This window comes from Rhipicephalus sanguineus, chromosome 9 (genome assembly GCF_013339695.2).
Source record: "Rhipicephalus sanguineus isolate Rsan-2018 chromosome 9, BIME_Rsan_1.4, whole genome shotgun sequence".
NCBI classification, from domain to species: Eukaryota; Metazoa; Arthropoda; class Arachnida; order Ixodida; family Ixodidae; genus Rhipicephalus; species Rhipicephalus sanguineus.
This window is the reverse complement of record NC_051184.2, coordinates 46,587,178-46,615,121: the sequence shown is the minus strand read 5'-3', so window position 1 is coordinate 46,615,121 and position 27,944 is coordinate 46,587,178. Positions and strand designations below refer to the sequence as shown.

Genomic DNA, 27,944 nt, shown 5'->3' with positions numbered 1-27,944 from the left:
GCGCTGTATACCCGCCGTGGGAGAGCGATGCGCGGAACGCAATGAAAGTTCTGGCCGCCGCAAGGGGCACTGGTGTAGTAGTAGGTGCTTGCTCTCGCCGCGCTTGCTTTGGCTCGTCTGGACTCGTTCGTTTTCTCTGTGCTGTGCCGTCACCTTGTTCGGATGCCTTGCCTTCGCTGTCGTCGTTTGTTTACCCGCCACTATACCCACGTGTTCTGCGAACCATGCCGTCAAATCGCGCAAGTACATGCTTCGTACAGCTCGTAATATTAAGCGGACTCGCTGACGAGGGACAGCGTTGTTTGCGAGCGGCACTTCGACGTGAGTTTCATCGGAAGGATATACCAACACATTATAAACGGTGAGGTTGTTGAGATACCCCGCGTTTGTCAGAAGACGCTGTGCCTACGGTGTTTCCGAACGCACCGCGAAGTAATTTACCAAAAAAAGAAAAGCAGACAGGAGTGTCCAAAGGGAGCGCCAAAAACTTGAAGTTGAGGAGGGTCAAGTAATTTGACCTCTTAACGTGATAGGGGAGTATGTGATAATAAATGCCTGACATAATTATGGGATGACAAATGTGTGATAAATAAACATGTCCTTGCATGTATTTAGTATGCATCTAAAGCCGTAAGTTAACAGAAATCATTGGTCCTTGCATAGATAGAACTATCGCTAAAATAATAAAATAAAATGCTCAGTATCAAAGAGCCTCCAGCTGCAGCATTCCAATCTCCACTTCAATTTTCTCAAGGAAAAGGAGCCGGAAATTGTAAATGCTTTGAACATTTGGCGCTCAAGAGCACTTCAATTTTCTCAAGGAAAAGTAGCCGGAAAATGTAAATGCTTTGAAGATTTCGCGCTCAAGAGAACCCCCTACAATACAGAGGAAATGGAGGGGGGTAGGTGGGTGCGGACTAAGAGAGAAAAAAAAAGACGCGCTGCACTGCAGCCAGTATACTCGCTATGAACGATTGTAAACAAGGAAAAAAGTAAGGACAGGACAGAAAGGGCGTCACTCGCAACTAACTTTATTCCCAGAACATCAGCATCATATATAACCACAGCGCGTACGCGTCTTTTTCGTTTTTCAGTAAGCATGTACCAACTAGCCCAACAAAAAGTTCTATTAAGATTGTAAACAGTTTACACTTGACCAAGAAGAAAGAACACTTTAATGTCAGCTGAGCTATGCAGCCGAGCAAGTGGTTTAGCTCAACTGAAGCAGACTAATATGGTAAAAGCAGCGCAAAAGGAATATGATAATAAGAATGACACATAACCAGCGCTGAACAGTTCAGCGCCTGTCCTGTGTCGTTCTTCTCGTGTTGTCGTCTTTTTGCGCTGCTTTTACCATGAAAATCAACCAACTAGCCCAGTTTTTGCACACTGTAGCAGATTAAACATGTTGAAGCAAACCGATATTAAGAAACATTTAAATATGAAAACATGGAGGCACGCCAGTTCTGTCTGGTTTAAAAGCATTCTTGGTTTTCTTTTTTTTTTCCCTCTTGCTTAACACCGCTAAGAACTTGCAACACATGCTTCTTAGCGAAACAAACACGTAGCGCCTTTAACAACACGGGCGCGGGGTATAAGCGATTATTAGAAACAAGTGAAACTAACGTCTAGCGGCCATACGCAAAGCAGGCAAATGCCGCCGCAAGCACCTACGGCGCAGGTAGCGCCACCTGGTGTGACCGCCATCTTTCATTGGGAATTCGTACAGCCCTCCGCTCTCGCCCGTCACACTTCCCCCTCTAGCCACCATACCGGAGCCCTCCACTATGGTGTCTCTCATAGCCCAGGTCTGTTTCGCATGTTCGACCCCATAAACCTTTACCTAACCTTCTTGTGTGCCTTTTTACTGAGCAGGGCTCGCTGAGTAGACATTAAATTAAGCAAAACATAAAAAAAAATCAAATTAAACTGCTGGGTCAAGTTAGCAAAAGCCTACATACTGTAGTTGTGGCCTGTGCCATAGAGTTTCCTATAAATACACTAGAGGGAACTCTGGTCTATGGAAGCTGCAATGCATGGCGCTTCAGCCAGCATGGGAATGATGGGTAGTACACGGATTTGTCTAAACTTCGTTCTTTCGGCTCCGTTTGGCTCCGAGTCTCCTGCATCCGCTTTGTCGCAAGGCGAAGTTCAGAAAAAGTTCAGTAGTTCCACTTCTCCACCTTAACCTTTTAGGCTCAACCAATTCAAATCTGGTCACGGAGTTCGCAACGGTCCATTCTTTTATCCGAAACAAACTCCAAAACACAGCACTAAACAAAGCCACAAGTGCGTTTGAAGCCGTAAGCACGAAGACTAGGCAAATCCGTGTACTACCCATCATTCCCATGGTGGCTGAACAATTGCAGCGCCACAGTTCCCTCTAGGTAATTATAGGAAACTAGGCCTGTGCCACTGGAAAATGCAAGCAGTTGATGATGCAGCAATCGCTGGCATGCGAAGCCCTTTTGGATACACACTTAGTGGCTGAGGTGTCTCACTGCTAAACTCAGAGACAGGTTCAATTCCTATCCATTGCAGCCGCATTTCGATACTGGAGAGACGCAAAAACACCCAGAACTTAGACTTAGTTGTACATCCAACTACCCCAGGTTGTCAAAATGAATCCACTGTCCCTCACCACAGTGTGCCTCATAATCATATTGTGCTTTTGTCATGTAAAACCCAGGATATGTATCATTGGTTGGTGTGTGCGTCGGTGCACGCTCATTATCCATGCAGGTACTGCTTCACACTTTTTTCCAAGTGAGGAAATGCACGTTGTTGCCACGCCACTGATTACACTATGTTGTTACTGTGCTTCTTTGTTTATTCATTCCTGCCATATTCAAGCTAATGTGCACATTATTGTAATGCTGCGTTCATCATTTTGGATAGACAGCATACTGATGTCTTTCTGGCGATGCACTGTCTCGGCAGGTCAGAGAGATGGCCAGACAAGATTGATACGAGAGGACAACTTGGTCTCGGCATACCAGTGGGTTGCAGCCGACAATTCGTGGCAGAAAATCGGGGACGTCGTGGGCGCGCCAAACGCGGACACTCCCGTTGGCAAGATCACGTACGAAGGAAAGGTCAGTGGTCCAGTTTGCTTTTTTTACATGCACATTCGGAGATCGGACCACTTAAAAGGGTCAAGAACCACTTTGCCAAGCAATCATTGAATGACTTCTGTATCAGAGTTTATTGCCTCACGAATCGATTGCCGCAAAAATTTCTAGATTCCGTCAAGAACAGGTGAAGTTACAGGGGTTTGTCCTGTGATTTAAGCGCTTTCTCTCTTTTTCTCGTCCCGACGAGCGCGCTGGAAGCTAAGCAGGGAGGGGTGGCATGGGGGAAAGAAGTTATGTCAGCACGTGTCATGACCGTGAGCATGCGTAATGAAACGCGATCGCTCTCACCCGGTGTTATTTTTGTGTGGAAGTGTGGCTCACTGTGTAATGTTAGCAGACTATGGAGCTCTGCGCCAGTGCGTGGCGACACCACGTGGCAAAAGCGCATCTGATCCAAACGCCACACTTTATTTATGTCGGCTGTTGGCCAATGGCATGCTACCCAGCTGTTCAACGTCATTCAGCGGCCGCCAGCAGCTAGGAAGTGAGTGAGGATGGTCCTCTGTATCAAAATAATGCAATTAAGAAAATGGTAACTTCGCACCCTGCTTGTAAGCTCTCCTTGTGGCGCACGACTGCAAAATCTGTCCAAGATGTTCATAGCAGTGTCTGTTATCTGCAGAATGTGTTTTCTCACCAAGCCCGAGGGGTGCTTCATGACCCCTTTAAAAATGGGTAGAGGGATTCAACTTAATCGGTGTCGTTTCTATACATTTCATTACTTATGCGGCCACGTGACATACTGCAAAGCCATCTTGGTCTTCCCTTCGGCCCAGGGAGCACTTGGGGACAATAATCGATCAATGACAGGGAAATTTCAGCTACCCCTTCAATTTTGTCAGAGTTGTGTTCTGTTCACTCAATACTGAAGTGTCGCTTTTCTCAAAACTTATTGTTACCGCACGTGATAGAAACCCCTGACACTCGTGGCTGTCGTTAAGATCACTATCAATAAATATGTGGCGTGCGTGTGCAAAAGCTGCACAGTATCATAAAGCTTTATACCTGTGTAGCACGGGCGTTTGGAAGGCCTTTCAACAAATAGTCCATTGACTCGTTGGTCAAGTTCAAGCTGCTACACGGGCACTTTTGAAGGCCACCACGTCAATAGTCTGAAGAAAGTCAACAGATCACCCTACAACTATCGAAACCCCGTCAAGCAGTGGAAGCGGAAATAGAGCAAACGTGCCTTCTCATTCACAGTGTGCTCAATTCACAATTAAAAAGGAAATAATCAAACCAGTATGCTCTAAAAATAGTATAGGTGAATGGTAATTATTTTTGCCACTTGAAGTGTGTGAACTGCACACTCTTGACAACAGTGACGTGCCTGTGTTGAGACATATTTCTTTGTTTTTGAGTACATTTTTATGAAACTTTCGCAGCCTATGTATTTTTGTCCTGATTTCAAATATGCAATTATTTTTCTAGTACACTATGCTGTTTTCAAAATATCAAATATTTCATGTATATTGTTGGGAGCAAGATTTATTTATAAATTGTGAAAGTTATAAAGCAAATCAGCATATCACAATAAGCTGGAATGAATACTGTATGCAATAAAACAAGAATGGATGTTTAGGCCCATTTGAACAAAAGTTATGGTACGTTGAACACTTGGCAAGTGAGTGATGTCGAGCTCGTTCAAACTGGGATCAAGCTGGGAATGTTCAACATACCATAACTTTTGTTCAAATGGGCCTAGAACCTCCATTCTTGTTTTATTGCATACAGTATTCATTCCAGGTTATTGTGATAGGCTGATTTGCTTGATAACTCTCACAGTTCAGAAATAAAGCCTGCTCCTAACAATACAAAAACTATTTAATAGTTTCAAAACTACATATTGTATTAGAACAATAATTGCATGTTTGAAATCATCACATAAAAAATACATAAGCTGTGAAAGTTTCATAATTAATATACTATGCTCAAAAACAAGAAACATGTTTCAGAAGCAGGGTCTCCCCTTAAACGGGGCCTGAAGGGACCAGGAAAATATGTTCCGTTTAGTAGGAGTGCAGAATTTAAGCAAGTCCGAAACCAGTCATCTTGGAGGCAGCGTTCCATTTAAGCAGCAATTCCGTTTAAAAGATTTCCGTTTACTGAGTCTACTGCATGTGCTAGCCGCATTGAGTCGCACAAATGCTGCCATAGTTTCACTACTCAACAACCTTTTTAGAAGTAAACAGACATTTGGGTGGTATATGCACAACCACGTGTAAACAACAGGGCTTGTTGCTGAGCTAGTTGGTTCATAACTTGAGGAAAAACTGTAATGACGCAAAGAAGGCGGGGACGAAGCGAAGACACGAACAGACAGACACGGGCGCCAACTTCCAACTGTTTATTATCAGAAACCGCGCCGATTTATATACGCTGCCGAACAAGGTAATCCCATAACAGAAATTGAGACATCGCAGAACTAACAATTCATCATGTGCCATAAATACAAAGACAAGGCATGCGCCAGAACTGCACTAACGCGATCAGACTATGAAAACATGCCAGCACCTATGAACACGTGCCAACCCTAGTGAGAGGCAAAATGAATAGCGCACAATCTAAACTCTACATGTCTAAATGCTATCTTTCAAAAAGATAGCTTCTTTCTCGCTTAGATCGAGTGATGGGGCACTAACGCACTGGCTACCTGCCCTCTTTATTAGAAACGCTTCAATTGTCTCCCTTTCAGTGCAGCTGTTTGCTCTCCTAAGAAACGTGGTTTGGCTGAAGTGTGGCGCACAACCACAGTGCTTGCAGTGGTCTGCCAAGTGCCCGCCCATGTTGCTGCTAACCGCCAAGCGGTGCTCCCTTGCACGATCGTTGAAACACCGGCCTGTTTGGCCGATGTACACCCTACCGCAGCTTAGGGGAATATTATATATCACATTGCTGACACACTCGGTGTATCGCGTGGCGTGCTTCTTGGAGCAAGCAGCTGGCTGCTTATCCGCCATCAAAGGGCAAATCCTGGCCAGTTTGCATGGAGCGGAAAATACAATGCGCACACTATATCTGGCTGCGATCTTCTTTATATTGTGCGAGAGCCGGTGAACGTAAGGAATTACGTGCGTATTCATTTTTTCTTTTGGCTCCTGCACTTTTCTTCCACGTTTCAACTTCTGCAAGAGGCTTTCGCACACACCCGTGATAACGGAGGGAGGAAATCGAGCGTCTTTCAGCCTGTTAATCTGATTACTAAATCCCGTAACAAGACGGTGCTCACATGACTTAATCAAAGCTGAATTGAGGCATGTGATAGCTATGCCTCTCCTGATTAGCTTAGAATGTGCGCTGTCATACGGCAAAAGGCTCTTCTTAGTCCTAGGGTTATACATCCAGCACAGGTGGTCCTTCGTGAAACTAAGTTTAACATCCAGAAATTGAATGGAATTGTCTTGAGGCAATCCCGAAGTGAATTCTAGTCCGCCAGATTCCTTTAAAAAAATGTTAGTTAATTCTGCAACAGCTACGTCAAGGCTAGTGTCGGGTAAACTTAAAAACACAAGATAGTCGTCAACATATCTGTAAATCTTAACAACACTGCTGTTGTTGGTTTTGGCATGAATGCATTTGTCAATGGATGAAAGAAAGATGTCGCACAAAACCAGGGCCACAGATGAGCCGATGCAGATGCCGTTTTTCTGAACATAATATGAACCGTTAAAACACACGATGGTGGAATGCAAATAAAATCGTAAAAACTCTAAAAATTGATCCGTACTCATCCCAGCATAGTTCTGGAAGTCTACTTCACCCAAAGCCTCGATGGACTCGCGAACTGCATCAAACAGACCACTCTGCGGTACGGAATAAAATACTTCACTTCATACACTTCAGCCAAACCACGTTTCTTAGGAGAGCAAACAGCCGCACTGAAAGGGAGACAATTGAAGCGTTTCTAATAAAGAGGGCAGGTAGCCAGTGCGTTAGTGCCCCATCACTCGATCTAAGCGAGAAAGAAGCTATCTTTTTGAAAGGTAGCATTTAGACATGTAGAGTTTAGATTGTGCGCTATTCATTTTGCCTCTCACTAGGGTTGGCACGTGTTCATAGGTGCTGGCATGTTTTCATAGTTTGATCGCGTTAGTGCAGTTCTGGCGCATGCCTTGTCTTTGTATTTATGGCACATGATGAATTGTTAGTTCTGCGATGTCTCAATTTCTGTTATGGGATTACCTTGTTCGGCAGCGTATATAAATCGGCGCGGTTTCTGATAATAAACAGTTGGAAGTTGGCGCCCGTGTCTGTCTGTTCGTGTCTTCGCTTCGCCCCCATCTTCTTTGCGTCATTACAGTTTTTCCTCATGCGTAAACAATTTATTTAAATGTTTAAACATAAATAAGAGACATATTTAGGCTTTTAAGTGGATTTAAATTAACTTTCTGTGGCTTGAAAACAAAAATGCAATTTTTGCGAGAAACACCTGAACCACGCAGTGGCATGTAGCAGTATCACAACTCCGTTGAGTCGATAGAGTGTGGCGTTTCGATGGCCATCGAATGGATTGCCCTTCAAGTGTGCCCGTGTGACACGGGTATTAGACAACTTTAATTGCTCGGTAACGTTGGTCTCTCCGGCAATGTTCTTTGAACGCAGGAGTACGACTACGTCTTTGACGTTGACTTGGACACCGGCGGGAAGATGAAGCTGCCATACAACGTGACCGAGGACCCGTGGCACGCCGCGCAGAACTTCATTCACCGCCACGAACTGAACCAGTATTACCTCGACCAAATTGCGAACTTCATTATTCAAAACACCAAGGGCATGGTTATCGGGAATGCCGTTCCTAGTACATATCAGGATCCCTTTACAGGTGAGTGTCCATCTGCTCTGAACGGCTCTGTTGCAATCATTTTGGAGGGGTGGCATGGGGGAAAGAAGTTATGTCCAAAGAAATGCTCCAAAGAAATGGAGCGTTACATTTTATTTTGAAATTTTCAGGTGGCTCAAGATATATCCCAGGAACTTCAACACCCCAGCCTGCGCAACAAGCATCATCGCAACAAGGTTAGCACTAGGAAGACATCACTTTCATAATGTTCCCCTGCCAGCTGAAAGAACTGAGTAACTTTCTAGATTGCTAGCTAGTACTTGTACTTCATCAAGGCAATTTAAGGTGGCTTGCCGACGGGTGTTTACTTTATGATCATCGTAGTACAGCCAGACCTCAATATAACAGACTTCAATACTATATAACAAAATTCTCGATATGATAAAGCATCTCTGTTTCTATAACTTCACGTAAATTGAACGCCATGTGTAGCCTCAATGCAACGAAACATGTTTACCCGCAACTTCAATATAGCGAAGTTTCGCTGCTACCGCAGAGGAAGACGTAGGCAAAAAATTTAAACTTATTCTTGTGCCGCTCGTCATATGGTTGAGCTTCACACAGTTTTGGGGCACGCATTTCTAAAATTGTGCATCGTGCGACAGAGAGCAGCCGCTGAAGCGGAGGCACGCATTTTCTGGCAGCTGGGGAAAGGGTGCACTTCAGTGTCCTCCTCACCTTCAGAGTGGTAAAGCGGGACAGTGTGGTGGCTGATGCATGGTGTAACACTGGCAAATCATATCGCACTCTACTCCGTTGTATCTACACAGCGCACTTCAGTTTCCTGCGCCGCGCATGCCATGCATTGGTGCCTGCTGTGTTGTTTATTGTTATCCCCTTGTGTCAAGCAACAAGCATGACCCTTTCTTGTACGCCCCTGCCTGCAGCATAAGCGTATCTTTGAAACTTTGAGATAACGTGACAGCCTTCACTGGGCACGCGGGAGCACGGTGCGCATGTAGCTACCAGCCTTCCTTACTTACCTACCTGTATTTTGTGCTCGCTGCTGATCACCTGCAAGCTAACGAGTGGTGGCTGCCGATGCGCTCAGCAGACAATAACCGCGTGAAGCACCTACCTACGTATGTACACACACATGGCTGCACCAAACGCACTCCTGTACACGAAAAAGGCTCCTTGTTTGAACTCCGTTTTACTTCCACAAATGTCCATTCCTCATAGAATTCGAGTTAACAAAGTTACACTGCGTTCCGTAAACTGTAACCTGTTTAAGACAGAGCCTGAAACTCTGTTCATTAGGTGCTTTCGCTTGTGAGGACATCATACTTTTTACGTATCACTGTGTTTCAGCTGATCTGGCCTTTTAGGGGCGAAGCTCCTTAGGGTGTGGGTCATTCCCTCCTCTGTAGTAGTAGTAGTATGAAGCCAGCTCTAGTTTAATGAATTGCTCACTAGATGAGCAATTCACTAGATATCATAATTTACAAGACATCGTAGTGTTCCTCGATTTAATCACACTAAAAGACATACTTTGCGGGCGATATACCCTAGTGAGCTTTCAACTTTTCGTCTTAATGTACATAATAAAGAAATCATTTCTATGAAAAACGCAAAGCACACCTTGAGCAAGATGTTTGGCTAAATGGGACCATGAGGTGATGCAAAGCCGGAGCACTTGCAGGATCGCGTTCTGTTGGCTTTCGTTGGGCATGCTACCGACCTCGCGTCGTGTCTTCCCTCTAGCCTTGCCGTTAATTCTCACAGGGCGAGCAGAGAATGTGGTCGCTCTTGGCGCGCTTTCTCTTTCGCTCGGGAGCGGACACTTTCCCTGCATGTCACCGATCACAAAGCGGTGATAATGAAGGGACCACGTAAACCAACAGTACAATAAAAGTTTGATGTTTAATATATACACGGTGTTTCACACTTTTTATATGATGTACTGGGCGAATTTCACGGTTTATCAATGATTCCCTCTGGAGCTTCGCCCCACTCATCATCATTCACCCCGTGGATATGCTGTGATTTTTTTTTTCATCAGGTGACTCAACGGATGTCGACAATGCAGCGGGCGACATGACTGTCGGTGGCCATTTCTTCCCCCACACGTCGTTCGTCCGCTTTGACGTTGCCAACATCCAGGGAATCCTGAGCAAGATGCGGGAATTCAACGCCCAAGTCCCTCCCGCTCACACGGTGGACGACGAAGACTTGGTTCACCTGATGGAGCTGGCCAGTGCATCGGGAGCACCCAGTGATGCCCAGATGGCCGCTCTCGAAAAGGTGGTGCATTGGCCGGAAGGTATGCAGGGCTTCTATTGTGCCTTCTCTGCTTGCTGAATTTGCCTTTTTCTTTTTCATTCAGTCTGTTTTTTGTGTTGGTTTTGCCATTCCTTCATCTGCTGAATCGAAGACATGGAAACATTTGATAGGCATGTGTGAATATTCGAGCACTTCGAATATTCGAACGAATATTACAGTATTCGAATTCGCTTCGACACGGATTTAAATTATTTGACATTTCGAGGTACAGTCAACTGCCGATTTTGCGAACGCCCGATTTTCCGGACATGCTCGAAAATTCGGACACTTTTGCAGCACCTTCACCAGCCCCATAGACGTCAGTGTATGAGAACATCCGAAATTTCGGACGCTGTAACTCTTCAGCATCTGATTTTTTGAACTTTCTGCCCAAATTGCGAGTCCGAAAGGCATTAATTGAAGCCCCCACCTCTGTCGGGTCTTATCATCTCGTAGGTTCGAATTCGCGCTTTCACGAGTCAATCTGCGACAGTAGCAGAGCCCGAAAGTCAGCTTTGCCGCAGTGCCAAAGTGTTATGGGGTGAAGCAGACCAGAAATTCAAAGGGGCCGCTATCACGGCGCCGTGCGGTGATGTCTTAACGTTATAGCGGAAATGGATGGAGGCGTGATGGCGGCAGGTGGCAAACTCGCCAGTACGGCTTAAGAGCATCTTCAGTTAACTGCTCAGTAGTGCATGTGGCCTAGTGCGGTTGCATGCTTACTGCACGCATTTAATAGGCGAGAATTCCAACGCGGCACGCTGCCATTCATGCTGCCTCTTTGTGCAAGACCGCCAAGTGTGCCACATAGATGCCGTGCGCCGCCTTCACTGAATGAAACTTCCTCGCCATTGCCGTGCCCTTGCGCGGTCAGGAACGGAGTGGACATCACGAACCCTTTCATAACAAATGCATGCGTACGGTACATCAACGGTACAGTGACTGTGTCAGCTTAGTTGGCGATGTACTACACACAACTATAAACGATCGGCTTCACACGGCAGCAAATGCTGTGCATCAGCGGAGATTCGACGATGTGTGTGCGCATTGTTTACGTGCGCACATGCATTGGGGAAAGCCAGACGAGTTGTCCGCTTTTCCGCCACAGTCTTTGTGTTCTGCGTTGTTTCCAAACGCTCTATGCGAGAGAGCCGTAATCTATTCCGCACTTTGCTGGTATCAGCGGCGCGCAGCACGAGATGCAAGTCAATCATGAAATGCAATTTGCAAGTGGCGGTTGGCACGTTGTCAAGCGGGCTTCCGCCACTTGCAGGTACTTGCGAGAGCCTGGGCGCTCATCAAAATGCCTGATAAGTGTATTGGGAGGCATTAAAGCTATTTCAGATGTGGCTGTGGTGATTTGACCGCTTGGGTGGAATAAAAAAACATGAATTCGTTTTTTCGGACTGCCCAATTTTTCGGACGATTTCACGGTCCCTAGGGAGTCCGAAAAATCATTGACTGTATATTCGAAATGAGCGAATAGGCGTATATTAGACTGCACGTGACCCCGCTGTAAAGGTGGTTTCACTGCGGCATGGAGTGCTGTGCCGTGGAGGCTCATGTCCAGGAAAAATTCGCTCTGCCACAAAGCCATACTTCAAGGTTAAATGAACATACATATTACCCTCACATAGAATAATCAATTTTTTATGTTTAATGGCTTGTTATACAGGCTTATATGCAATAAGAACAGTAAATTTTAAACGTAACATTTTACCAGTTATCACTAGCATCCTACTGAAATTCAGATCCTGCTATTATTGATATTTGCTTCCACCTTACCACTAACCAAAGAAGTGACATTCACACATGCCTTGTTCCAGTCTTTAAAAATATTGTGCAGGTTGGTTGGGTCATGACATATATGCTCATTTTTCTTTAAAATATGTAATATATACTATTCGAACTGTTAAATTCGATATTATTCGACCAATTTACTATTCGCTTTGTATTCGCTTTGAACCTTAAGTTTACTATTCACACATTCCTAGGGAACAAGACCATGTGTTTGGTAATCGGCATGTGTGGCGATATGGGCTTATGTGTATTTCACCATGGTCTGTAGGGATAGTTCGCGCTGGTATGGGGGCCAAATATGTACCATCGCAGCAGTCAGTCTTTTAAGTTGTGAAGGAGGATGTTTACCTGTACCAACCGGTCACGACATACTCTGATGTCTAGAAGGAATTCTCTGCATAAGAAATACAAGGTTGGAATGCATATGGCAGGCTTTATATCAGTTGGCAGTTTACCAATGTTCTTGGGAATGACAAATATGTGCAGAATTTATCACTTTCCAGGCAGCTCACATTCACCGATTTTATTTATTTTGTTCAGGTGTTTATTTGCCGGCACTCAGCGACAATACGTAATGGTGACAGTCACGGCAAAGCACAGGCTCTCAGCGTGAGCGGCGTCCTTTCAGGTCAACCCACTAGAAGGCGCTCGAGAGCGCAACCCATTACTAAGTTCCAAGGCTTCGCTACAATTACTCCGGGTATGAAAAGGGAGCTGCCCGTCAACCTAACAGCTGGTCACTATGAGCGGGTGAAGTAGGCCTTGAGGCACTCCATGTTGACAATGTCGCGCCCTCGACGGTGCATGTCCGAGGGTGGTTCTGTGGGTTCGATCAGGTAGTTGACCGGGAATGTGCGCTCAATGACACGGTAGGGGCCTTCGTAGTTTGGCAGTAGTTTTGAAGAGATGCCAGTTGCAGTGGTAGTGACCGAGAGCCATACGAGCGCTCCAGGAACATGGGCTCCGAAGTGGTGGTGCCATCACGAAAGCTCTTCTGCTGCTCTTGTTCATGCGTTGTAGAGGTCTTGGCAAGCTCTTGACACTTTTCAGCAAGCCTGGCTGTGTCAGAAATTAGGCGCACACTCAGATGGTTCCGGCTTGTATGGAAGTATTGTGTCGATGGTGTGCGACGGGTGTCTTCCGTACAGTGAGAAGGGTGAAAACCAGTAGCGCTCTTATTTATTTGAAATACCTTACAGGCCCATTGGACATTGTGTAAGGGGGTGCTACAATCGCAACACTGTAGATAAAGATTATGAAAAACAAGCAAACGACTATACACAGTGCATAAAATTTGAACACATAATATATAGTAGCGTAATACGTAACGCATGCGTAATACCTACGTAATTATATGTTCACAATGAATTAACTAGCCTCTTTAAAAATTCCTCCATAATCATTAAAGGGGTATTCACATGGGGGAGAAATCCTCGAGGGGAAGTGGGGATTGCAGATCACGTGACAGCACCGTTGTGTGACCACAATCCCCGCTTCTTTCCCAAGGATTTCTCCTCCGCGTGAATATAACCCTTAAAAGACATGCGTTGCCCATGTGCTTCACCGCTTTCAGATTATGTGTTCCCGGCGCTGGACCTGCTGAGGCTCGCGCTGCGAAATCAGACAGTGAACAGCCGTGTGTGCCAGATGAGCGGGGCGCAGCTGTGCAGCCTGCTGATTGGTCTGCTGTCGTCGACGGGCCGCAACGCGGCGGCCAATCAAATGCTAGTCTTGCGCTGCTTGTGCAACCTGTTCTCCCAGCCGAGCGGCGAAGCACTGGCACTGCAAGAGCGCGAGCGGATACTGGGCGCGCTGCAGCGGCGGGCCGCGGCCGGCGGCGCCAACAAGAACACGCAGATCGCCATGTCGACGCTGCTGCTGAACTTTGCCGTGGCGCACTTGCGCGAAGGGGTGGTGTGCGACCCGCAGGCCACGGAACGCATGGTGCAACTGCTCACCACCATGGTCGCCGTTGCGGCTGAGCTGACAGACGGCGAGGCGCAGTTTCGGCTGCTTGTGGCGGCTGGCACGCTGTGCAACGTGGAGGGTACGGGGACGGCCGAGATCCGCGAGCTGGCAGTGGCGCTCGAACTCCCACGAATCGTGGAGAAGTGGGTGGCAATGGACTGCCCCGTCAAGGTGAAGCTGTGTGCGCAGCAATTCCTCGAGTCCCTGAGGTGAAAAACGCATGAGCTTGCCCGGCTGGCTGGGCTCTGCAAGTTAAAATCAATCCGTCGGCTGTGTGCTTGTTACTTTGTTGTCTTTTTTTCGCGCCGTTTGATTTCATGCTCGTAGCAAATTCCTGCCTATTGGTCCCTCGAGTCAACGCACAGGTTGTCCAAATTCTGGAAGAACGATTTGCGCTTTCCCTTCTTGTGATATATCAAAGAATGATGCCTTTTTTTTCTAATGGCAAGAGAAAAGCCGAGATAACAACTTTTAATAAATTCTCGTTGGATATATTCTTTCTGTTACTACGGTTTGGTACAAATATGTCACACTGAATTACTGCATTAAACTGAAACGCATAACCTCTTTCGCGGAAGGCCCGAGGCCTAAGTCTATTTTCCCAGTTCGGAAAGCAAAGCCTTGCACAAGTCTCCGGTGTGCGTCTTTTCTTCGTCTCCATTTTCTTGGAGTGATGTGTGATTTCTTGTACAGAGCTGTTTAAGGAATACCTGTAGGTTTAAACACAGGTTTTGAAATTGCTGTGTAACTGTCTTTGAAATGTTTCTTCGTGTGTGCGCCTCCGTATTCAAGAAGTTGTGTGCACGGTCTGTGCAACCTAACCCCAACAAAGACATCGTCACCTCTTTGCATTCTCCTCCTTCCCCCTCGCCCCTTTTCTCCCATGTCTCACTTCTCTGATGCCTCTTGTAAATACTAGCTTAGCTGTCCGCTGGACCCGGTGAAATTCTAACAGCCCCAACACATCATTCTCCTGAGCGCCTGTGTCGTCCCAAACTTGCATGCAAGTAGCGTAGTTGCAAACTTCTGTGAATGGAATAGATTGTTGATGTTTGAGGCAGATGCATTGTCATGTGCACCAAAACGAAGCTGCCACAGGAAAACATTGCTGCAAATCATTCCTTTACCCTGAATCGGAAAACCGGTGGTAGATCAAAATTATCTTTCACAGCCAAACAGGTCTGTGGACGTTCCCAGGTATATTGAAAGGGAAGTTTCGTTGCACTTGCAGAGAACGTCATCTTTATGAAATTGCAAATTCTTCGATTAACGTAGTTCAGCAAGCTAGAGTCGGGAAAGGCTATGCAGAGAAGTGTTCAAGGATGCTGAAATTCCCACTATATCTTATAGAGCCTGTGGCAGAGTCGTGTGCTGACTGAAAACTCGCGACGCTTCATTGTAGGCAGTGTTTTATTGTTGCAGAAAATTGTACCGTTTCTGTCAACTTAGCCTTGCAGCAGCAACTGAAAGATGGTGCTATTCACGTGAACAACGATGACTCTGCAAACGCTAACAGCACCGCACTGTGGGCTGGTTTGTGGGATTTTAAGCCCACGTGTTTAGTTTCACAAGTGTCAAGGCTGAATGTCTGGTTTTAGATTGCACATGTCGACTGAAAGCACATGTTAATTCGACAGCTCACCTTAGGCTTAGCTTAGGCCTAATCTTAGGCCTAGCTCGTTCTTCACATTGCATTGTTTGGCCAAGCTCAACTGTGGTCGCAAAGACCCACTGCATAGCGCCTTTTCCCCTCGTGGTATCAGTGGCCTATGGCTTGCAAAAAAAATTACCCCAAAGTGCTTTGCATTTGTACAGCATCTTGTTGCAAGCTGCCATACAAACCGTGCCTCAGCTGTTGGACAAATATCTATTTTTTTTTTTTCTGAAGTGTATGATAAAAAAGAATGGATGCGTGCTTTATGGAACTGTGCATAGTATCTGTTGCCGCGGATTTATTACGGTGTTAAGAAGCAGAACAGAGGAATAGCATCAATACCTCAGACACATTGAAACAGAATGCACTTGGTGTTACTGCAATAGGTTTCACTCAGTGAAAAATTTGGAGGCGTTATGTAGAGTCAACAGTGTGCACTCTGTTTTGACTTTGTGAACGTGTTAGCCACTTGCACATGCACTGGCACCTTCTCGTAACCTGTGCGAAACCTGCTACAGTAGCACGACTGGCATTCTGAAAAAAAAAAAAAAAAAGGTCTTGGTCAGGGCATATCGACTTTCTGGTACTCGAACAAACCTTCACATCATTAGTACGTTTAGGCTGCATTGAGAAAACTATCACATATCGTTAACGATCATTGCACCTTACCTGCTAAACAAATGGTTGCTTTTTACGCTCAAAGCCACTTGCCCAAATGCGAAATCACTTGAAAGGCCTCCCATGGTGCCTCCGATTGCTTTATCAAGCTAAATGTTTCCCTAGCGTCAAGGAACAGGAGCGAGCACCCTGGCTTGATAAGTAGCTGCTTGTGTACTGGCACTTTCACGTAGCCTGGTTTGCTCATTTCGACATGCTTGTGATTGAACTGAGTTGACCATGTTTAATGGCAGGCACTAGACATTAATGATAGCACTTGCAATTTTGAAATATAATCCACCAGTTTTTTCTCTAAAAAAAAAAAACGTGTGAAAAAGTCTTTTATGGCACGTACATGTGATATATTTCAAGAACACTGAAGTAAGGTTGTGCTTTTTTTATGGGAATATTTTCCCCCAACTGCCCGAAAACGTACGCACCGCATCGCAGCACTGATAACTGTGATGATGGTGTCGCAGAGCGTGGAGGATTGGTGCCTCGTTGCCACCTGGTGAGTTTTTTTGCAACCAAAGAAATAAAACTGAGAGAGTGCTTTTAAAGGAAACATCTTGTGCCTCGCCTCTTGACTGTGCAGTCATGCCCCCAACTCTCAAACTACGTGTGAAAGCGACTTGCCGTGTCAAGTCATTTGTGAAGAGCTTGCAGCTGTATGCGTCAGGAAAGGAAAACTATTTACCGATAAACCATTCCACCAGGATTGCACATCCTGCCTCTTCAGAATATCATTCGAGTTCATCGAATGAAACACTGGAAGAGGGGAGAATTCACTTTTTGTAAAGCTTTGATGAAACATCCACAACAAAATAAATTAGCATGAATCCATATACCAATAAGGGTCCGTAATTTTATCAATAAGGCGTTCGTAAGTTGTCGGTGAAATTCTTGGTGCAAGTTATCAGTGAGCATTACGGATAATTTTGGAATTAAGGTAAGTACTAGATGTGCGCATGAGAGAATGTGCCATACACTATCCTTGGTTCACTTGTAGCAATACAGTCGCTCGCGTGACACTTTGCACTACCAGTGACGGACACATCGCCATTTACGGGTAATAGCGTCCGTAGCTCTGTGTAAAGACTGCTTGTTCGGCTCTGTGCAAGCAACACCTTCAGCCGTAGACTGAGTATTCGTCCGAGAATATTTTCCCGGTTCTTCCTGCCGTTTGGCTGATCCAGATTGTACTTTTTGTGGCATCACACATATTTACTGAAGTGGGAGTGTGACTTTAAAAGCATGCTCGGGGCATGCATGAGAGCTTTTGTTGTTTGTGCACAGGTGGTGCCTGGCATCAGCGTTGATAGAGCCTTCAACGTTTTCGAGACATACTTTTTTCCTGTTAGAATAGCAGTGCATGAGCCGTTTGTCCAAACAGTTAGCACTGCCGTTATGAGAGTGCCCGACACTTCTCCCCTTCTGCCGAACTTCTCGGGCTGGAAAAAGAAACATCATTGACATTTGGTCAGCCATAATGGTCTGAACTAGGATAATGTGATGCCACCAGCTGTTTTGTTGGCAGATGAAAGAAACAGTAAGTTTGAGTGACAGCATTCTGACATCGAGTGTGAAAGATAGAACACATGTACATGTGTACATAAATATGGCTGAAAAAAAGAATGCGCCCTCGATTATATACATATGCACCCACATCACTTGCATACTTAGTGTGTACACTACTGGTACATATATTTCACGTGCAAATGTGCAAACACGAGGCACATGCATGAACATGTTCCCTACCATCTTTCATTTTGCACTTCTGGAACTGTACCAAAATATAGTGGCATGCCCACGTAGGGGGGGGGGGTGGCATTGCTAAAATTTGAAGAAAATATAGTAGCGCAAGAAACGTGTTTCTGTGGACCGTTTTCATAGCAACAGTCTGAGGAAAGAAACGTGCTGCTAATGTGGAATTTACATTTGAGCCTCTGTCTTTCGGCAAATGTTGTCACAGGGTTGAAGTCAGCCCAGCCTCTTAAAGATCATGTTGGTTTGCTTACATGTTTCACCTGTACATAAGATGAATCCTCTCTATGCTGAAGCATGGCTTTTTCAACACAAAATCTTGCTGGGCTTTCTTTGGGAGAGCAGCACCTTGGCAGTGTGTCAGAAGTCGGATACAACTTTATTATAAGGTAGCAGCGTTTCTGCTGCATTTTCTTCTCAAAGTTTAATGAATATGAGCGCACTCTTATGCTGACAGCGGAGGCCAGTGCCTCCGCTGTTCAGGAACATGGCCAAAAATGTATGGGGCTATTTCTTTAGTTGCGGAGGCAATCGGCTGCCGCATTTCAATCATCTTCCTGTCCTGCCTTCTTAAGTTCTATCCGACTGCAGTGCTAGTGCATCAACACTGCTTTTGCGTGTTGTTGTGCCAGCTCCGAAACAGCGTAACATGCTTTGCACAATAATTGTTCTGATTTGGGGAAAGTGCGTTTGCTCAAAACTTTCTTCTGACACTATTTCGGTTTGCTTTGTCGGTTGCTAATTTATGCAGGTGTACTTTTGTAGCACTAGCTTCCTTGTACTGCCGTGCTGTTTTTACGTCACAGTCCGCCACACGTGTTCGAGACATGGGATTGTGGCCTCAAAATCAGTATTTCGATCAGTTTGTATGCGTTTGACACTGTTTTTTGTGAAGTTCAAAGCGTGCATTGCCTTACCAGAGCGTAGATCCACACTTGCCGAAGAACCATTGTTTCAAAAATTTTTGTGGTCGACTGTACATCGCTAGTGCATCTATACACATACACACACACAAAAAAAATATTTGTTGACATACGTGTGCTTTCTCTACTGTCATTTCCCTTGCATCATTGTATTTGTTGCATAAAATAGTGCCTAATCAGTTTTTATAACTGCATCCTTGTGCACTTGCAGGGACACTACAGAGAAACATTAAGTTTTGAGTGGTATTGCATCTTATTGCATCTTTGAGCAGTATTGCTAATTTGTGCTAAACAGCTGTTGCTAATAGAAGAGAAAATGAAGCCTATATTTTCACTTTTTGAAAACATTGTGCCTATACTTTGGTGCTCATTTTCGAATGTTGCCATGTAGTTCACCGTTTTTGTTGTATTTGGGCAATGGGCCATTGCAGCCCAGTGGAAAATTTTGAACTTGTCAAGTTCAATTTTTGTCTTCCTTATTACGCAATGTAGTCTTTACTGATAAAAGGCCAGCTAGTCCTTACAATGTGCCATCAAAAATCAAAGATGTCGCACTAGGCTGGTGCGGGACTTCAAGGCAGCGACATCAGCCATCTTTTCTTGCTTTGCGAAGTCTTTCCTCATTTTGACGAGCATTGTGGAAGAGCGATTCACTGATGCAACCCAAATTATGAGACTTCTTTCTTTAATGTCTCTTTAAAAAACGCATGCTCCTTTCTACGTGTGCATTAGGTTTAATGGCATCAGCTGTGGCATTGTGGGCACATAAAAATTGTGACCACATAGATTGCATTTCTGAGGCACCAACTGAGTGCAGTGATTCTGCACCGAACTGAGGTTAAACCCTATTGAGATTCCTTTTTATTTTTTTTTGCCCTTTAAAGGCAAATATATCGTGGATGGGTGGCCTTCTGGTGTAACACTCACACATGCAAGTGATGTTGGGGCATTGCATATGTACACTCAGTAAACATATAAAATTGAGACGTTTAGATGGTGGGATTTGAACGCTGGACCTCTTGTGCTGAAGCCTGATACTTTAACCGTTACGCCATAGGGGCATGCCTGATTGGGCATGACGGAATACCTTTAAGATTGTCTCGCATGCAAGCACATGCATATGTAAACTTTGTCATCGAGTAACCATTATGCTGTTTGCATTGACAGTGATCATTGACACCACTCAATTTCTACTGTTTTTTTTGTTTTTTTTCATGTTTTAACAGAACGACGCAATGTCGCACATTATGTGTGCCTCCACAGAAGTATGCTGTTTTTTTTTTTTGCCATGAATGGTTGGCAAAATCCTTGAAAGGAAATGTAGATGAAGGCTTAATTGCTTTAAGCTTTGTGGAAATTCCCTTATAGCAGTAAGAAAGGAGAGGGGGTGTCTAGACAGTTCTTGATGCCCATCACTTAAAAAAAAAGGGGGAAGAGGGGGTCTAGGCAGTTCTTGATGCCTGTCACTTAAAAAGAAGGGGGTGGGGAGTCTAGGCAGTTCTTGATGCCTGTCACTTATCACATGGCACATGATCACTACTTTTAATAGGTTTAGTTGTGTGAAAAAAATTGAAAGTGCCTAATATTGCTTTTCTTCAAACACCTACCATTTGCAATGAACTTTTATTTATTTTTTTTGCCAGATAATAGTACAGGATAAAATCTAAACGGCGAACCGTCACCGACTAAAATATTTGCGAATCAGTTTCAAGCGGTGTCGACTGAAATGTGATGTGCGAGCACTTCTGCAACTGTTTGCAAGTGAAAAAAAAAAGAGAAGAGCAACAGTTGTTTCTCAAGTGTGCAAAGTTGTGTACATGTGATGAATAAACTAAACTTGTTTCCATGTTCTGCCAAAGCAAGCTTGTCGTGTTGGCTGCCTTAGAAAAAAGGTGCAATGGTTTGATGCTTCTATAGTCGGAATAGAAGTCTGCGGCATTTCCTCCTTGAAGGCGGATGCATAGAAGCCTGCACCAACGGACGTGCGCTCTAGACCATCATGAGCCGGACGGCAGGTTCCCCTGCCTTTGGAGAACATTGCTGTGTGCATGAGCGGGACTATTTCTTCAGTCACAGAGGTGATTGGCTGCCACACTTCGGTTACGTGGGAGGGGCTTCTCCGGACTTCTTAAGTTGCATCTGACTACAGACATGAGATTTCCTCCAAGACTATGAGCTGTTTACCCATTATACGTTCCATCCTGACCATTACAGAGGACTCTGAATTCTTTATGTTTGAGAAGATTTCTTCATTTTGCTGTTGAAAGCAGCAGTACCCGGATGTGGGTTTTACACAACAGGTACTGATATGGCTAGTGACGACGGCACGGTTTGTGATGCGCTTTATTGACTAACCAGAAAGCGTACAGCATATTGGGTGCCATTGAATAAGATCGAAAAGGAAGGCTTTTCATTCTCCATTTGGCTTGCCGTTTTTAAAATCTAATTTAGCACGGGCAATCCACCTTTAGTAGCAAGGATTAATCTACAGTGATCTACATTGAGATCTTCACTGGGAGTTAAACCACACTTAGTCATTTAGTTACTTTGTAAGAATCTGTGAAAACAAATGTATGTAGCCAATCCTAGTCGCAGACTTTCGCAATTTCCTTGGCATCGGTGCTACTGTAAGTTGGTTTGTGTATCGACGTGCCTGGAGTTGTCCATTGACGAGCGCGCAAATATTAGTTTCCTTCGTGCGGCAACATCGCGAATCCAATGGTTGGAACTACGAGTGATTTGTAGAGATGACTCCGATTTCATGTTACAGAAACAATTAAGGTTTCTTGCAGGATTGAATTAGTTACAGGAGAGAAAGCTAAATTTTACCAACTGTATGAAGCACATTTCTTAGATTGGTAAGCTTAAAAAAAAATTGGAAGTTTAAAGTTCAAAAATCTTAACGAAACATGCATTCTAATATTGCAGCTCTCTCATGTCGTCAACTTTAGAGAATATGAAAGAAAAATCACCACCCAACCTATCCGTACTGATGGTTAACCAGTGAAGCTGAAACTAGCAACCCAGTGTTTATCACTGGCTTAGTCCCAACAGTTCAATAAAGTCTTTGCATTTCCCAACGAGGTTGCACACACATTTGGCTTGGGTTTGCTACGGTGTTTATTTCACATGCTTCGCACAATCACCATCGTGGAGGAGCGCAATAAGCAGTTCATTGTGTTTAGCAATTCGATAATCGCAACAGTTCGTACTAGCTTTCACTGTTGTTACCCGGTGACACACCGGGGCTGCACGTTTCAGATTCGCTGGTTAATCAACGGAGTGCTTGTGCGGCGATTTCATTATTTTTGCACTTTTGCACTTGCTCCGCATTGATTGATTGAATCCCCAACACTATGGCACATACCCACTCTGGGGGATTGGCCAATATTGCGTATTGCGGGCAGAGCAGACTGCTGCATTAATCTGACCAGAACAATTATGAATGGATATGTTAGGTTTTTACACTTCATTTTTAGAGGATAGATGGCGAGTAGTGGCACTTGCCCAATTGCTGTGGCACATGCGAGCTAGGAGTTTCTGCATACATAAAAGTGGCAAATTTTGGTTGTGCCTAGCGTTGCACAGCTTTGCTGTTAAAGGCTAAATTTTAAGCCGTGCGCTGTCATAAACACCTCAAAGGCGCAAGTTCAATTCCGACTATGTCGGTTGCATTTCGATGGAGGCAAAATAGCAGAGGCCCATGTACTGTGCAACGTTGTTGCACGTTAAAACAACCTCAGGTGGTCGATATTATCCATTGAACCCAACTCGCAGCCCTCGGCCACGGACGACTGCCCGCTACAAGCAATGGCCATTTCAGTCCGTAGTAGAGATTTGCAGCAGACTCGATAATTCAAACTCGAGGGGACCTCAGGACTTAGTTTGAATTATCAGAAATTCTCATAAATGACTCTGGGCAAAATACCAACTAGTGTTGCGATGTTTATTGTTTCCCAGTGCCGCAGCAACATCACAGACAGCTCAGCACGATTGCCAGTGAAGTATTTAGACATAAGTGATCATACTACTATCTTGTTACTATAGAACACGTGCACTCGAGTGTAAATAAGGGACAAAATGCGTTGTGCCCCTCTCCCCCCCCCCCTACAGCTTGTAGCCCCTTCCCATTCTTAGGACGTTTTCCTGCATGACATCAGTGTATTACGGCAAACGTGACATTAATTACACGATAGATCAAGGCCAGGCCACTTCAGTTTTTTCTTACTTTCTTCCTAAGATTGTGCATACACGCAGCTTAGCCATTTTGTTGGCAGGCAATCGGGTGTATTTGTGACTGCTGGTGACACAAAAATGCAAATGTTCACCTAGAAGCAACAAAGGCAGCAGATATTTCCAGGCACGGACAAGCAAAAAGTTTGAATTGTCTAAATTTGTGCAATGTGGCAGTTCGGATTAAGTGGCTTTAAAATACAGTGAAAACATAGCGGGCCAGCCAAAAATGTAATGTTTGTTCGAATTTGAGAACTTACTGCATGACCGGCCACGCCCGGTCATGCAGACCGACAAGTTGCAGTCTCACATAAATTAAACACGCCGGCAACAGCAGCGCCATCCCAACATAAAACAGATTTAATTACTTTCCCCAACCATGAAACATTACAACAGAGACCGCAGCACACCAACAGACGACGAGAAGTAGCGCGGTGTGCGCTTCTGAACTTTGCATTGCAGATGCGCACAACACAGAGGGCGAAGGGGGGTAGGTGATGGTTGCTTGTGGTCCGCACACTGCCCGGTGGGACGACGACACGACACAGAGAGATGGAAGGCTCTTGCACACACACGCAGTCGGATGAACGCGCTCCGATGACACTCCTTTCCGCCGGCGATTCCTATGGACAATATGTACATGAAGGAGAGGCGGGTCTTTCTTGCCCACGCCTCACTGGTTTGCGCTCTCGCATGCATCGATCCAGTCACTGTAGACGTCGATAGCTTCGGAGAGATCTGTTGGTGTGGGGACACAGTCAAGGCCAATGGCACTAGTTTGCGTGAGCACAGACGATTTCACATAAGACATATGGGCGCTGCCACCTTGAGCTGTTAAACGAATGTTTTCATATTTTTTAATGTCACGAAGTGAATTGTCGAACGCACCAACCCAACCGTTTTCATATAGTCCACCATAGCACTGTTCGTCTAGTTGTTAAAGATACGAAATGACAAGGTTACAGTCCAATGTGGCAGCACCAAAGCCCATCTGTAAAATAGTCTATAACATTAGAGGAGTGGGTAATAGTGGGAACGTTAATTAACCAGAAAGAAGCAATCCAGTATGCTATCCTAAACCGAGAAACAGGATAAGTCAGTCGATACAGAGAGGGAAAAAGACAGCACAAACTGTCTCAGTGTGTCACTACCAATGACAGCCACTGTGTAACGCCAATTCTGGCAACAGCTAGCACTTGTGCACATATGTCATTGAATTCTGCAAACCTTAAACACTACGGAGATTCAGAACATGTACTTTTATCGATGTCATGGATTCATTATGTTCATTACACTGACAAATGTATGTTTTCAAGTTGTTACGCTGTGAGCCCAGCAATGAGATGCCAGAGATTTCAATGTGTGTTCTTGCATTCCAGCCATTCTGGCGGAGTATAAGTCAAGCATGCAGGTTCAGTGTTTAGCATAATTAAAATTCAATTTCTTCCCCGCTTGTTAATAAAAAGGTAATAGAGCAACGGCCAACATTTTGGGTAGTAGTAACTTTTTCAAACTTTTATAAGAAAATTTTTGGTGGCAAGCAAGCTGACAGTTAACAGCACAGTCAAAACACTTAAAAAGCGTCATTGTTAATGAGAAGAAACAGCTGGAAACAAGATAAGGATACAGTTTATAGCCGTCTGAAAATCTTCCAAACAGACTCGACAGGTGATGCGACCTGTATTCCGTTGCCGATCCCTGAAAAACAAAGACTTTCAGAGAAGCCCAGCTGGAATGGTAAATATCTCAAACACGAATACCTGGAAATTGCAATCACTAAACTACAGTGTTGAGTTCTGTAACTTAACTTTTTATTTACACAGAGCTGGTCTCGTGGCATTTTCACCAAATTGTTCCTTTGGTGAAGGTCAGGAGACAACAGAACAACTTCTAATTTGTGAAAAATAATTTTAGAAACTGCACTCTGCATTTTTAGATTAGGTTCAAACGTTCAGGGGGCCTTCACTCTTAAGCATAGTGATAGGAATGCTCGCAATGCCATAAGGGAATTTTTGATTGGCTCGAGAATCATAGCGCCATTTCGTTTTCTTTTTTTCTACCGAATAGCTATACCACTGTGTCAATTTATTCGTTCCCATGAAAAATTTCTACTGCATTTCATCTTTCTTAATTCAGATTTTATATGTTTTAAAGCTACCTTATGGAACTAGCCAGATCATCACCAATACCCCTGAGGGAGTGTCTGCCACTGGATTTTAGGTTCTGCTGTACTCTATTCCACAAGTGAACTATATCAGCAAATATCAGTTAAATGTAACCCATGGCCATAGCAGCAATGCATAACAGGTAACTAGATACTCAGAACTTGGACTCCATGGACTTGGAGCCATTTGACATGTTGGCTGTCACTGTGAATACAAGCTCTTTGCACTACAAGGAAACGCCATGTCCACAAACCACATTACAGAAATTGGTGGACATCGCTAAAAAAACTGACGAGGACACGGAACAGGTGGATGTAACAGGCGCTGACGTAAAGCAGATCTTTATTAAGAAGTATGCACGTGTAATATATTATTATTATCCCAGCTACCTCGCACATTGCTCATGAAACTAACAAAAGAACTGTCACTCTCAACTACAAGCGCACGCGAACTTAACAATCGGTATACAGAATGACTACTGAGACATCAAACAAGGCAGCTGCCAGGAAACTTGTGTAGTACTGAGGCACGCCGTTTCATTAACTCAAAGGTTGGCTCGTGCAGCTACTCATTAGTGATTGTTAACTTGCACGTATACCAATGCTACTCAACTTATTAAGAATGATAGTTCCGCATGGCCTTCTAAATGCATAAGCGTTTCTATGCTGACACGATGGGAAACTTGGATTTCCCTCAATCCCTGTCACATAAGACGAATCACCATAGAGAACCAAATTTATAAGACCATAAGTTTCCTGATGGTGATGACTTTCGAATCTGTGGCCCCATGCTGAGAAGCCAAGTGCCTTACCCACTGAGCTAAACACCCAACTCTTGCAGAATACATCTGAAACACAGTGGTCGAGGCGAAAAGCTGGAGACCCGTGTACTTAGATTTAGGTGATGTTGAAGAACCCCAGGGGGTCGAAATTTCTGGAGCGAAGCCCTCCGCTAAGGTGCCCTTCGCAATCATATCGTGATTTCTGGACATGAAAGCCCTACAATTATTACATCTGAGCCACAGGAATGCATTGTACCAGCACTACAAAATGAAATGTAAAAGTAGAGCACTCTGTAGAAAGGTTTTGTTGAAATACTTCATGATGGTAGAACAAAAGCTTTCTCTAACATAACATGTAAAGGCGACATGGAGGATCGTGCACATAAGGAAAATTTTCCACACTGCGAAAATTTAATGCCAAACCCACGTTTTGGTGCTCGCGGGATGCACCTTCCATCGGGGCCGTTCCAGTCGCTAGAAAGGTCAAAGACTGCGCGCCAATGCCATCCGCTAAAAACGTTCCAGGGAAGGAGTTTCCCAAAAGAAATGTTTGCAACACAGGCAACTCAAAAAGGAGATTCCGTGTTTGCTTTCCACCTGATTGACGCTTGATGTGTGGAATAGCTGGGATAAGAATAGCACCGGCGTAACCAGGGACGTTGGTCGAATGCGTCAACCCCCCACCCTCTCCAAATTTTGCAGTTTTGCACGTGTATACATGCACGTAAGTACACATCAAACGCACGCACAAACATACGTAAAGTATCGTTGAATCCCGTCCCTAAAAGAATTTCCGGTTACGCTCTCGAAGAACAGTATAAATATATGTGTGCACCTGAACAAACGTTACTTCGAAGTTGCGTCTTTTACTTGGCCGTTGTTTGCAAGTCACCGAGCGTTGAAGCTTTACCACTCCGCCAAACTTACGAGTACGAAACAACAAGATGGTGTTCCCGGGAAGTACTTACATTTTGACTTCGCACGAGCGCTCGTGGTTGCAGAAAGGACAGTTGAACTGCGTCTCCAGGGGTTCAATGTTCTTGCGTTTCGGCGGTGGCTTCCGCTTGCTTCTGCGTCGTCCCATCCTTTCAAGCTGCTCGGGCACGGAAAGTTCTGCCGGGGTGAATAAAGCAACGAACACCAAAAGCCTCAGGAAGGAGCCGCTTTAGATGCGTCCATCCGATACGCGCCGTTAATCAAAAAAAGGCTCGCAGTCAGCTGGTCCCAGACAGGCGTGACAGGGGGGTCCCCCCCTCGATCCGTCTACCGCGCGTTGGCCATCACTTTCGAACGCATTAACACATCATCAAAACACAGCTCGTCGCAAGAAAGGTCAAGGCAGCGTGCAGTAAAGATCAGCCTCGCACTTCTCGGAATTTGATTCCGTTCTTTCCAATATTTCGCGAAGAGCAGCCGAAGTGAGGCACCCTACAACCACTACAACTTGGTACCCGCCGATTTGCCGAGATAAATAACGTGCGTAATGCGAGCTTCAATATCGCGCTAGCCTACTCACGATCTCCTGAAAGGACGCGATGAAACCGTAGACCCTTTGGTTAAGCGAGACAAAAAAAAGAGAGACTAAAAATGTAGCGCGTTCATCACTTACCTCAAAATGCAGCAGCACAGGCCTTTCCGCTGCTTTCCACCGCGGCGCGACGGCGTGCTTAAAAACGCTATCGCCAGGTGTCGCCAGTTGCGCAAAATTTAGAAACGTATTAAAGCTTTTTTAAATTTTTACCAACGTACGTGGGGCAGTTACT

The 27,944-nt window shown here is 44.9% G+C and overlaps 2 protein-coding genes across 2 annotated transcripts in view; one reads left to right on the top strand and one right to left on the bottom strand.

The window, feature by feature from the left end:
• The window catches only part of LOC119405115 (phospholipase A-2-activating protein), a 30,459-nt gene extending 10,014 nt beyond the window's left edge, over positions 1–20,445 (top strand). The window contains exons 6-10 of the mRNA XM_037671910.2: positions 2,941–3,095; positions 7,737–7,956; positions 8,085–8,150; positions 9,977–10,237; positions 13,610–20,445. Coding sequence (XP_037527838.1) covers positions 2,941–3,095; positions 7,737–7,956; positions 8,085–8,150; positions 9,977–10,237; positions 13,610–14,217 — 1,310 coding nt within the window. The 3' untranslated portion in view covers positions 14,218–20,445. The remainder of the gene's footprint in view (positions 1–2,940; positions 3,096–7,736; positions 7,957–8,084; positions 8,151–9,976; positions 10,238–13,609) is intronic.
• Positions 20,446–23,577: 3,132 nt separating this feature from the next.
• LOC119405114 (transcription elongation factor 1 homolog) lies at positions 23,578–27,896 on the bottom strand. Its single transcript, XM_037671909.2, has 4 exons — positions 27,791–27,896; positions 27,150–27,294; positions 24,863–24,933; positions 23,578–23,973 (listed from the first exon to the last, which is right to left on the bottom strand). Exons 2-4 carry the CDS (start codon positions 27,263–27,265, stop codon positions 23,909–23,911), a joined length of 252 nt encoding a protein of 83 aa, XP_037527837.1. The 5' UTR covers positions 27,266–27,294; positions 27,791–27,896; the 3' UTR covers positions 23,578–23,908.
• Positions 27,897–27,944: the final 48 nt, after the last annotated feature.